General features: G+C 57.1%; 1 protein-coding gene and 1 pseudogene across 1 annotated transcript; one reads left to right on the forward strand and one right to left on the reverse strand.

Moving 5' to 3' along the window:
- Nucleotides 1-313: 313 nt before the first annotated feature.
- LOC101416525 (class I histocompatibility antigen, Gogo-B*0101 alpha chain-like) lies at nt 314-5,341 on the reverse strand. Its single transcript, XM_071211077.1, has 9 exons — nt 5,280-5,341; nt 4,464-4,807; nt 4,021-4,290; nt 3,476-3,751; nt 3,079-3,354; nt 2,858-2,965; nt 2,406-2,438; nt 2,203-2,250; nt 314-2,039 (listed from the first exon to the last, which is right to left on the reverse strand). The coding sequence occupies exons 1-9, from the start codon at nt 5,339-5,341 to the stop codon at nt 2,035-2,037; spliced, it is 1,422 nt and encodes a 473-aa protein (XP_071067178.1). The 3' UTR covers nt 314-2,034.
- A 234-nt stretch (nt 5,342-5,575) lies between these two features.
- LOC101417254 (class I histocompatibility antigen, Gogo-B*0101 alpha chain-like) lies at nt 5,576-11,576 on the forward strand (annotated as a pseudogene).
- Nucleotides 11,577-12,187: the final 611 nt, after the last annotated feature.

A 12,187-nucleotide genomic window follows, 5' to 3' on the forward strand; every position in this document is an offset into this window, starting at 1 on the left:
ACTGGCACAGGATCATCCAGGCAGGAGCAGCAGGTCTTACCTGAGGGCCCAAGTCCAGCATCAGGCCAGTGGGTGGCCAAGCCCCTTGTCCAGCAACAGCAGCCTTGGTTCCCACAGGGGACCCACCTAGGGTGGGTAGTGGATTCTATTCCTGGGTGTGTGGCCTCAAGTTCCTGGTTCTGGGGCTTTCCCCAATTAAAATGAGCCCCAAGATCAAATGTACAAACTCCTTATGTTGAAAGTAGAAAAATTAAAAACCCATTGTTTGCACCAAGAATGGAGCATGGCATCCATTAAGAAATAAAGACACATAGCAAGAACTCAGAGATTTAATTTATGGAGAACTTTGAACCACTTTATAAATCCCCACCTGGCTATACCCCATCATAGAGAAAGCGCATGCATTTGCCAATATCACCCTCATAACTGATGATAGTCCAGAAAGGACTTTTTCACATGGTTTAAGCACCATGTAGGGCGCTACATTCATCACTAGCAGATAAAGCTTCACCATCCAGCTGAACCACGTCGGCCTGAGGAGCTCGTGATGAAACACTCCAGCTTCTCCCCAGACCCGTCTCATAACATGGGGCGAGAGCCCAGAAGGCACATTCCACCACCCCAGGGAGCTGGAGCACAGACACGGGGCCTCCATGGTCTGGGTTCTCGCTCTAAAAAAGGACCTGAAATCCAGCAACTCAGCACCCCCTTGTTATGAACACAGAAACTCGTGCTCCCCCAGACCTTGTGGGGTGTCAGGAGGTTCCTGTGCACAGAGAAGCTGGGGCTCCCTGGTCTATGTGCCTTCTAGACACAGTGCCAGAGCTGTGCAGTCTCTCGAGTGTGGTCCATGGATCACTGAGCTCCACTCCAGCCTCCTGTCCTTCCCAGAACCACAGGCCACCCCTGCCCACCATGATGCACTGCCCAATTCCCTGCCTGGGAAGACCTCCCAGGACATCCTCAGGGACACGTCCCTCATGACCTTCAAGCTGTCCTCAAAGGTCACGGCCTCAGTGAGGCCTGCACTGAGCACCCGAGTTCACACAGCACATTCCCTGTACCAAGGCCAGTGATTGTAGCTGTTTTAGTTCACAAATGTTCCCAGAAGCTAAAAAGGGCATCCTGCTCAGTCCTCCACCAACAGCAGGTGCAGGAGTGGTCAGTGAGGACCCCCCAGGGCCTTTCCTAACACAGCTGTGCTCTCCTGGCAGTGATGGCACAACCTCCACTCACTTGACACTGAGGCCACCAGGACTGTCCTCAGAAGTGCTGCTCTCCCTCCCCTCTACCTCCTGTGACTACAGCACAATTTCAACTCCCCCAAGACAAGAGGAATCCAGGCTAAGACCCCACTGCCCACCTGTGGGTCTACACTGGGGTCTGCTCTACACATCCATGGGCTTGGGCTGCAGACAGCATTGGGGTCAGGGGAGCTGGGTAAGGCCAGAGAGGGAGGGCAGGCGGCAGAGAAGGACCAAACTACTAGGAGTTAAATATACTCGAAACATCACTCCTCCTCAGTGTGAACCCCCGTGGAAAGTGCACCGACTGGACACAGCCTTGTCCACCCTTAGCTCCTCTCAACAACACTCAGCACAGCAGACACACGGTTCTGGAAGATACTCAGGGCAATTTAATTCCTCTTTCTTAATATCTTCCTTCCCTCAATTCATTCTTAAATCCCACCTAATAGCAAGAATTTGTAAAAGCAAAATCATACCAGGTTCACATTTTCAAGGGAATTGGGAAGGGGCAGCTCGGGGCACCATGAAGTAAGACAGGGCTGTGGATGCTCCACACCCAGCTCTCCTAAGCAGGCCGGTCGGTCGGGGCAGGGAACACAGGTCAATGTGGGGAACGTGGGGACAGGGGGCGAGCTACCTCCCCATCCTCCAGTATACAACAGGAATGCAAGCACACAGATGCCAGGTGCGGAAGGAAAATCTTCACATCCCAAGGAAGGGGGTCTTGAGGTCACACAAGTGGCATGAACAGCTCTGGAATCTCTCCGTCCCCAACAAGGCAGCTTTGTCATGCTACAGAATAAAACAATCAAGAGCACGTCCAGGTCATCTCTGTAAATGCCGACGTCATGACCAGCCCTCCACAGTCCTCATGTCCACGTCCAAGGAATCCCCAGGACACAGGTGTGTCCTCTTCGCCCAGCCCCTCTCCCCTTTCAGGACCCCAGGGTCTCACCTCTAGAAGCCTCCAGAGACACAACCCCGCCCTGGGCACTGTCGCTGGCTGGAGAGGAACAAACACAGGGTCTGGTCAGAGCCACAGGGAGATGTGAGTCAAGGAGTGACGGGTGAGCTGCCCCGTGGGCTCTGTCTACACTCCCCAAAGCCTCAGGTCAGCCTTGACCCTCCACACCACCTCCCCCCCTGTCCCCCACTTACAAGCAGCCTGAGCGTAGCTCCCTCCTGTTGCACCTGTGGAAAAACAACTACTGAGAGCAGGACATGAGGTCCTGAGAACTAGTCCTGGATCCAGGGAAGATTCCAGAACTGTGACTGCAGACCCAGGACAGGATCAGGAAACACGAGGTAGGAGATGTGTGGGCTGGACCTTCTGCCCTCCTGGAGGTCTGTCCTCAGCAGCCGCTTCCCTCTGACTGCTGGGAACAGGGGCCTCCATGTCATTACTGGGGACATTGTCCTACTTCTCTCACAGGTTTGTAAAGTAAGTGAGTAACAGGCCCAGACTGGATGGGCACGTGTGTGAGGAGGGGCTTCACGGTACCAGGAAGGGCTTCACGGCACGTATGTGAGGAGGGGCTTCACGGTAGCTGGACACTGCTACCCAGGCTGGAAACCCCCCTGGACAAGAAACCTCAGACGCTCCTTCCTACCTGAGCTCTTCCTCCTCCAGATCAGAACTCCAGCCACCACGAACACTCCAAGGAGGACCAGGCCAGTCACATTTCTCACGATGAGGATGGGGGACTGGGAAGGCGGCTCTGAGAAGGGGAGAAGGTCAGGGGCCCTGACCCCAGGCTCAGCCCTGACCGTCTGGAGCAGCTCAGAAGGGCTCTTGCTCTCCTAGAAGAGGCCCCGACCTCATCCCACTTACCCCATCTCAGGGTGAGGGGCTCGAGCAACCCCTCATGCAGCACGTGGCACGTGTATCTCTCTTCCTGCCCAGAAGGCACCTCCACAGCCGCCCACTTCTGGAAGGTTCCGTCCCCCGCAGGCCTGGTCTCCACAAACTCCATGTCCTGGGTCTGGTTCTCCCCGTCCCGTTGCCAGGTCAGCGTGATCTCCGCGGGGTAGAAGCCCAGGGCCCAGCACCTCAGGGTGACCCCACGGTCAGGGATGGGGTGGCGGGTCACGTGTGCCCTTGGGGGGTCTGCGGGAAGGTCAAAAACTGCAGGAACTTTTCATATGTCCCCTGGCCATTCCTAGTAGTGCTCATGTGACCACCAGGAATGGACAGGTCATTTGGAGTTGGGGGCCCCGCCCCCCTGTACCTGTGCGCAGCAGCGTCTCCTTCCCGCTCTCCAGGTATCTCTCCAGGTACTCCACGCACATGCCCTCCAGGTAGGCTCTCCAGTGCTCCGCATTCCCCGCCGCCTCCCACTTGCGCCGGGTGATCTGCGCCGCCGTGTCCGCCGCCGTCCAGGAGCGCAGGTCCTCGTTGAGGGCGAGGTAGTCGGCGCCGTCGTAGGCGTGTTGAAAGTACCCGCGGAGGAGACGCCCGTCGGGGCCCACTTCGCAGCCAGACATGCTCTGGAGGGTGTGAGACCCTGGCCCCGCCCCCGAGGTCAGTCCCGCCCACATGCCCCGCCCACAATCAACCATCACCGCTGGCCCCACCCCGCGCCAAGCCCCGCCCACTTCCCCTCCCCGGCCCCGGCGCTGATGGGTCTAAATTGAAAATGAAAACGAGGAAAAGTTCCTCCCGGGTAGGACCCGGGTCCCGCGGCCTCGGGGTGCAGTGGGGACCGAGACTCGGGCGACCCCGGCCCGTCCTGGGGATCCCGGTCGTGCGCGGACCCCGGGCCCCGTGGCTCACCGGCCGGGCTCTGGTTGTAGTAGCCGCGGAGGGTCCGCAGGTTCACCCGGTCATTGTGCGCGCCGAGCTCCGCGCTCCGCGTCTCCCGCTCCCAGTACTCGGGCCCCTCCTGCTGCACCCACGGCGCCCGCGGCTCCATCCTCGGAATCGCCGCGTCGCTGTCGAACCACACGAACTGCGTGTCGTCCACGCAGCCCACGGCGAGGTAGTGGGTGTCCCCGCGCTCGGGCCGGGACACGGAGGTCTCGAAATACCTGAGGGAGTGGGGGCCTGGGGGGGACAGAAGAGGGGAGGGGGTTGTCGTGGGGGTCACCGTGGGGGTCAGCGCTTGGTGGACAGAGAAGGGGCGGGGTCAGCTGGGGGACGCGGATTCCGGGGTCCTGCCCCCCCAGGTACCCTCGCCCCCTCCGCGGCAGCCCCTCGCCCCCCGCCCCGGCACTCACCCGCCCGGGTCGGGGTCAGGGCCAGGGCCCCCGCGAGCAGCAGGAGGAGGGTCCCGGCGCCATGGCTGGACCCCGGGTCTGGAGGAAGCTGAGTCCGGGCGGATCGTGGCGGGCCCTGGATGGGCCGCGGGGCCGGCGATTGGCTTCCCCAGAACCGGGCCCGCAGAGGGAGGCCGCCCTGGCCCGCGTCACGAGTGTCGGGGCAGAAGGGCCTGACTCGGGTTGGGAGAAGAAATGAAACTGCGGGGACCGGGGACTCCCCGCTCGGCCTCCCCGCCCCACACGCCAGCCTCGGGGGGACCCTGAGAGCGAGACCGGGTCCTGTACTAGCTCCGACCCCTCCCCTGCGCCGAGCACTCTGTCACCCCCTGTCAGTGAGGCGGGAGTATTAATTATAGAGTTGTGCTTTCATCACGTTAGTCAATATTAGGGTGTTTTCGTTACTTTAATAATAAGAATAATAAACAAAACCCAAAAAACCCGACTCTTGATAATCACCACACAATCTCGCTATCCTTTCCATGCAAAACATAGCTGCTAATGAATTTCTTTTTTTTTCTTTTTCTTCCCGCAGCCCCAACACTCTTTTGCAGTCTGTGTCCTCTTGCTGTGTGACCCTCTGTATCTATTTCTCTTTTTGTTTTATCTTCTCATTTTCTCCTCTAGGATTCACCAGGACTCAATTCTGGGGACCTCCAATGTGGAGAGAGGTTCCCTGTCACTTGGGCCACCTCAGTTCCTAGTTGCTGCTGCATCTCCCTTGACCCTTTCTTTCATCTCCCTTTTGTTGCATCATCATCTTGCTGCGTGGCTCACCTGGTTTGTCTCATGGGCACACCTTGATCAGGAGGTACCAGAGACTGAACTAGATCCTCCATTATGGTAGACAGTAGCCCAATCACTTGAGGTACATCTTCCCTCGGTTTCCATCTAATTCATTTGTATTTACATTTTGTGTAGATTGAGTCAAACAAAAACAAAAACCACAATGATGGAACCTACACTTGGACCCAGGCTTTCTGGTGGCAAAGATGAAATTGCTTCAGTGTCTTGGTTAAATTACAGCCCTTTTCACCTACAGCACTTGCAGTGTGAGTCCCTATGGGAATACCATGGTGCACCTGAGAAGGGTGCTGAGAATAATTTAAAGAACTTCTTAGAGGAAGCAGATGCGGTCAAGTGACTGAGCTCCCACCTACCACAGGGGAGGACTGTTGAGTTTGAGAGTTCTTTATGTATTCTGGGCAGAAACCCTCTCTCAGAAATGTGATTTGAAATATTTTATCTGTGTGGCTTGAGTCAATGATAAAACGTATGCTCTCGAGAGAAAATTAGAATTTTCGAAAACTGGAATCCATCACCCTAAGCTTGACAGCTTTCCAATACCCACATATTTTCTGGTGGGATCTGGGTTCATTTTAGAAGTATGACTTCTGAAAATATGTAAAGAAATGTGTCAACCCTGGACGATCTACATAACTCAGTTGGTCAATGTACTACATTAAAATCTTCATGCATTAGTAGAAAATCCATTTTATGTGCAAAGATACACCTGAGGAGTTTCATGTCATAAGATGAAATATTCTACAATAAGATTTCAGACTGCAACTCACCTTTAGAAAGTACTCTCGTGTGCTTTTAGTGTAGTATTAAAGATGAATGTTAATGCTCACCTGAAAAGACTATTAAAAACTCTCCTGTCCTCCAACATTTATATCTGAGGCTGAATTTTTGTTAAAACCCAAATAACAGATTGACTGTGAAATGAAAGTCCAGGGGTGCTCTATTGAGACTGCTGAAAAAGATTTGCCAAATTGGAAATTGATCCACTGTTTTATTACATTATTATCTTTTGCATTTAGTTATCAATGATCCATGGGTGAATCCTAGAGGAGAAAATGAGAAGATAAAACAAAAAGAGAAATAGATACAGAGGGTCACACAGCAAGAGGACACAGACTGCAAAAGAGTGTTGGGGCTGCGGGAAGAAAAAGAAAAAAAAAAGAAATTCATTAGCAGCTATGTTTTGCATGGAAAGGATAGCGAGATTGTGTGGTGATTATCAAGAGTCGGGTTTTTTGGGTTTTGTTTATTATTCTTATTATTAAAGTAACGAAAACACCCTAATATTGACTAACGTGATGAAAGCACAACTCTATAATTAATACTCCCGCCTCACTGACAGGGGGTGACAGAGTGCTCGGCGCAGGGGAGGGGTCGGAGCTAGTACAGGACCCGGTCTCGCTCTCAGGGTCCCCCCGAGGCTGGCGTGTGGGGCGGGGAGGCCGAGCGGGGAGTCCCCGGTCCCCGCAGTTTCATTTCTTCTCCCAACCCGAGTCAGGCCCTTCTGCCCCGACACTCGTGACGCGGGCCAGGGCGGCCTCCCTCTGCGGGCCCGGTTCTGGGGAAGCCAATCGCCGGCCCCGCGGCCCATCCAGGGCCCGCCACGATCCGCCCGGACTCAGCTTCCTCCAGACCCGGGGTCCAGCCATGGCGCCGGGACCCTCCTCCTGCTGCTCGCGGGGGCCCTGGCCCTGACCCCGACCCGGGCGGGTGAATGCGGGGGCGTGGGGCGAGGGGCTGCCGCGGAGGGGGCGAGGGTACCTGGGGGGGCAGGACCCCGGAATCCGCGTCCCCCAGCTGACCCCGCCCCTTCTCTGTCCACCAAGCGCTGACCCCCACGGTGACCCCCACGACAACCCCCTCCCCTCTTCTGTCCCCCCCAGGCCCCCACTCCCTCAGGTATTTCGAGACCTCCGTGTCCCGGCCCGAGCGCGGGGACACCCACTACCTCGCCGTGGGCTGCGTGGACGACACGCAGTTCGTGCGGTTCGACAGCGACGCGGCGATTCCGAGGATGGAGCCGCGGGCGCCGTGGGTGCAGCAGGAGGGGCCCGAGTACTGGGAGCGGGAGACGCGGAGCGCGGAGCTCGGCGCGCACAATGACCGGTTGAACCTGCGGACCCTCCGCGGCTACCACAACCAGAGCCCGGCCGGTGAGCCACCGGGCCCGGGGTCCGCGCACGACCGGGATCCCCAGGACGGGCCGGGGTCGCCCGAGTCTCGGTCCCCACTGCACCCCGAGGCCGCGGGACCCGGGCCCTACCCGGGAGGAACTTTTCCTCGTTTTCATTTTCAATTTAGACCCATCAGCGCCGGGGCCGGGGAGGGGAAGTGGGCGGGGCTTAGCGCGGGGCGGGGCCAGCGGTGATGGTTGATTGTGGGCGGGGCATGTGGGCGGGACTGACCTCGGGGGCGGGGCCAGGGTCTCACACGCCCCAGAGGATGTCTGGCTGCGAAGTGGGCCCCGACGGGCGCCTCCTCCGCGGGTACTTTCAACACGCCTACGACGGCGCCGACTACATCGCCCTCAACGAGGACCTGCGCTCCTGGACGGCGGCGGACACGGCGGCGCAGATCACCCGGCGCAAGTGGGAGGCGGCGGGGAATGCGGAGCACTGGAGAGCCTACCTGGAGGGCATGTGCGTGGAGTACCTGGAGAGATACCTGGAGAGCGGGAAGGAGACGCTGCTGCGCACAGGTACAGGGGGGCGGGGCCCCCAACTCCAAATGACCTGTCCATTCCTGGTGGTCACATGAGCACTACTAGGAATGGCCAGGGGACATATGAAAAGTTCCTGCAGTTTTTGACCTTCCCGCAGACCCCCCAAGGGCACACGTGACCCGCCACCCCATCCCTGACCGTGGGGTCACCCTGAGGTGCTGGGCCCTGGGCTTCTACCCCGCGGAGATCACGCTGACCTGGCAACGGGAGGGGGAGACCCAGACCCAATCAGCGGAGTTTGTGGAGACCAGGCCTGCGGGGGACGGAACCTTCCAGAAGTGGCGGCTGTGGAGGTGCCTTCTGGGGAGGAAGAGAGATACACGTGCCATGTGCTGCATGAGGGGCTGCCCGAGCCCCTCACCCTGAGATGGGGTAAGTGGGATGAGGTCGGGGCCTCTTCTAGGAGAGCAGGAGCCCTTCTGAGCTGCTCCAGACGGTGAGGGCTGAGCCTGGGGTCAGGGCCCCTGACCTTCTCCCCTTCTCAGAGCCGCCTTCCCAGTCCCCCATCCTCATCGTGAGAAATGTGACTGGCCTGGTCCTCCTTGGAGTGTTCGTGGTGGCTGGAGTTCTGATCTGGAGGAGGAAGAGCTCAGGTAGGAAGGAGCGTCTGAGGTTTCTTGTCCAGGGGGGTTTCCAGCCTGGGTAGCAGTGTCCAGCTACCGTGAAGCCCCTCCTCACACACGTGCTGTGAAGCCCCTCCTGGTACCGTGAAGCCCCTATCACACACGTGCCCACTCTGTCTGGGCCTGTCACTACACTTACTTTATAAACCTGTGAGAGAAGTAGGACAATGTCCCCAGTGATGACATGGAGGCCCCTGTTCCCAGCAGTCAAAGGGAAGGGGCTGCTGAGGACAGACCTCCAGGAGGGCAGAAGGTCCAGCCCACACATCTCCTACCTCGTGTTTCCTGATCCTGTCCTGGGTCTGCAGTCACAGTTCTGGAATCTTCCCTGGATCCAGGACTAGTTCTCAGGACTTCATGTCCTCCTCTCACTAGTTGTTTTTCCACAGGTGCAACAGGAGGGAGCTACGCTCAGGCTGCTTGTAAGTGGGGGACAGGGGGGGAGGTGGTGTGGAGGGTCAAGGCTGACCTGAGGCTTTGGGGAGTGTAGACAGAGCCCATGGGGCAGCTCACCCCTCATCACTCCTTGACTCTCATCTCCCTGTGGCTCTGACCAGACCCTGTGTTTGTTCCTCTCCAGCCAGCGACAGTGCCCAGGGCTGGGGTTGTGTCTCTGGAGGCTTCTAGAGGTGAGACCCTGGGGTCCTGAAAGGGGAGAGGGGCTGGGCCAAGAGGACACACCGGGGTACTGGGGATTCCTTGGACATGGACATGAGGACTGTGGAGGGCTGGTCATGACGTCAGCATTTACAGAGACAACCTGAATGTGCTCTTGATTGTTTTATTCTGTAGCATGACAAAGCTGCCTTGTTGGGGACGGAGAGATTCCAGAGCTGTTCATGCCACTTGTGTGACCTCAAGACCCCCTTCCTTGGGATGTGAAGACTTTCCTTCCTCAGCTGGCACCTGTGTGTCTGCATTCCTGTTGTATCCTGGAGGATGGGAAGGTAGCTTGCCCCCTGCCCTCCACGTCCCCCTCACTGACCTGTGTTCCCTGCCCCGACCGACCGGCCTGCTTAGGAGAGCTGGGTGTGGAGCATCCACAGCCCTGTCTTACTTCATGGTGCCCTGAGCTGCCCCTTCCCAATTCCCTTGAAAATGTGAACCTGGTATGATTTTGCTTTTACAAATTCTTGCTATTAGGTGGGATTTAAGAATGAATTGTGGGAAGGAAGATATTAAGAAAGAGGAAGTAAATTGCCCTGAGTATCTTCCAGAACCGTGTGTCTGCTGTGCTGAGTGTTGTTGAGAGGAGCTAAGGGTGGACAAGGCTGTGTCCAGTCGGTGCACTTTCCACACTGAGGAGGAGTGATGTTTCGACTGTATTTATCTCCTAGTGGTTTGGTCCTTCTCTGCCACCTGCTCTCCCTCTCTGGCCTACCCAGCTCCCCTGACCCCAATGCTGGCTGCAGCCCAAGCCCATGGATGTGTAGAGCAGACCCTAGTGTAGACCCACAGGTGGGCAATGGGGTCTTAGCCTGGATTGCTCTTGTCTTGGGGGAGTTGAAATTGTGCTGTAGTCACAGGGGGTGGAGGGGAGCGGGGAGAGCAGCACTTCTGAGGACAGTCCTGGTGGCCTCAGGGTCACCTGAGTGGAGGCTGTGCCGGTGCTGCCAGGAGACCACAGCTGTGTTAGGAAAGGCCCTGGGGGGTCCTCACTGACCACTCCTGCACCTGCTGTTGGTGGAGGACTGAGCAGGATGCCCTTTTTAGCTTCTGGGAACATTTGTGAACTAAAACAGCTACAATCACTGGCCTTGGTACAGGGAATGTGCTGTGTAAACTCGGGTGTTGCCGCCTTTCTCCACCCCTCCTCCCCTTCCAGCCCCCGCCGTCCTTCCCGCCAGTCCCGCCCATATTGCCAACCCACAATCTGCCCTCTTCCCCAGTAACTGCTTACCTCAGGTCTATCCATCAGCTTCAGCCTGTCCACAGCCGCCCCTTAGCCAACCCTCCCTTCATCACGCCCCTCCCTCTACCCAACCCTATATAGCTAAGTGTACTTCCGTATAAAGCAGACCTGTTCTTGCGCTCAAGCGGTCTCCGTGGTTTTTCCCCAACCGCGCGTCCCCCACGCTGGAGAACCGGTGCTCCCTCTTGGGGCACCCCCCCGCCGGTGGTTTGGCAGGAGCAAGCGCCCCCGACTCTTGGGCCTGAGCGAGGACGAAACCCTCTCGCTCAGCTACACTCGGGTGCTCAGTGCAGGCCTCACTGAGGCCGTGACCTTTGAGGACAGCTTGAAGGTCATGAGGGACGTGTCCCTGAGGATGTCCTGGGAGGTCTTCCCAGGCAGGGAATTGGGCAGTGCATCATGGTGGGCAGGGGTGGCCTGTGGTTCTGGGAAGGACAGGAGGCTGGAGTGGAGCTCAGTGATCCATGGACCACACTCGAGAGACTGCACAGCTCTGGCACTGTGTCTAGAAGGCACATAGACCAGGGAGCCCCAGCTTCTCTGTGCACAGGAACCTCCTGACACCCCACAAGGTCTGGGGGAGCACGAGTTTCTGTGTTCATAACAAGGGGGTGCTGAGTTGCTGGATTTCAGGTCCTTTTTTAGAGCGAGAACCCAGACCATGGAGGCCCCGTGTCTGTGCTCCAGCTCCCTGGGGTGGTGGAATGTGCCTTCTGGGCTCTCGCCCCATGTTATGAGACGGGTCTGGGGAGAAGCTGGAGTGTTTCATCACGAGCTCCTCAGGACGACCTGGTTCAGCTGGATGGTGAAGCTTTATCTGCTAGTGATGAATGTAGCGCCCTACATGGTGCTTAAACCATGTGAAAAAGTCCTTTCTGGAAAAGAGAAGTAGGCCATCTATCATCAGCTTTGAGGGTGATATTGGAAAATGCATGCGCTTTCTCTACGATGGGCTATAGACAGGTGGGGATTTATAAAGTGGTTCAAAGTTCTCCATAAATTAAATCTCTGAATTCTTGCTATGTGTCTTTATTTCTTAATGGATGCCATGCTCCGTTCTTGGTGCAAACAATGGGTTTTAAATTTTTCTACTTTCAACATAAGGAGTTTGTACATATGATCTTGGGGCTCATTTTAATTGGGGAAAGCCCCAGAACCAGGAACTTGAGGCCACACACCCAGGAACAGAATCCACCACCTTCCCTAGGTGGGTCCCCTCTGGGAACCAAGGCTGCTGTTGCTGGACAAGGGGCTTGGCCACCCACTGGCCTGATGCTGGACTTGGGCCCTCAGGTAAGACCTGCTGCTCCTGCCTGGATGATCCTGTGCCAGTTATGTGCCCCTGCACACTGGACTCTGCACAGTCCAGTATCACAGGGTCAGCACATCCTGGGCCAGAGTCTGCTGTGGTCATCTGATGGGGAGGCCAAGGCTCCTCTGTGTCCAGCTCAAGCATGTTGGGAAGGTGAGCTTCCCTCTTCATGGCGGGCGGTGGCTCTGCCTCCACCAAGGCTCCTAAGTGTGGAATTCTCTGGTGTGGGAAGAGGTCCAGGTGCTGTGGGATGGGCAAGGAGGGTGGAAAGTGAGGACAGATGTCGATTCCTGGAGCTGGGGTCGGCCTGGA

The sequence above is a fragment of the Dasypus novemcinctus genome, chromosome 22 (genome assembly GCF_030445035.2).
Source record: "Dasypus novemcinctus isolate mDasNov1 chromosome 22, mDasNov1.1.hap2, whole genome shotgun sequence".
In the NCBI taxonomy this organism is placed as follows: Eukaryota; Metazoa; Chordata; class Mammalia; order Cingulata; family Dasypodidae; genus Dasypus; species Dasypus novemcinctus.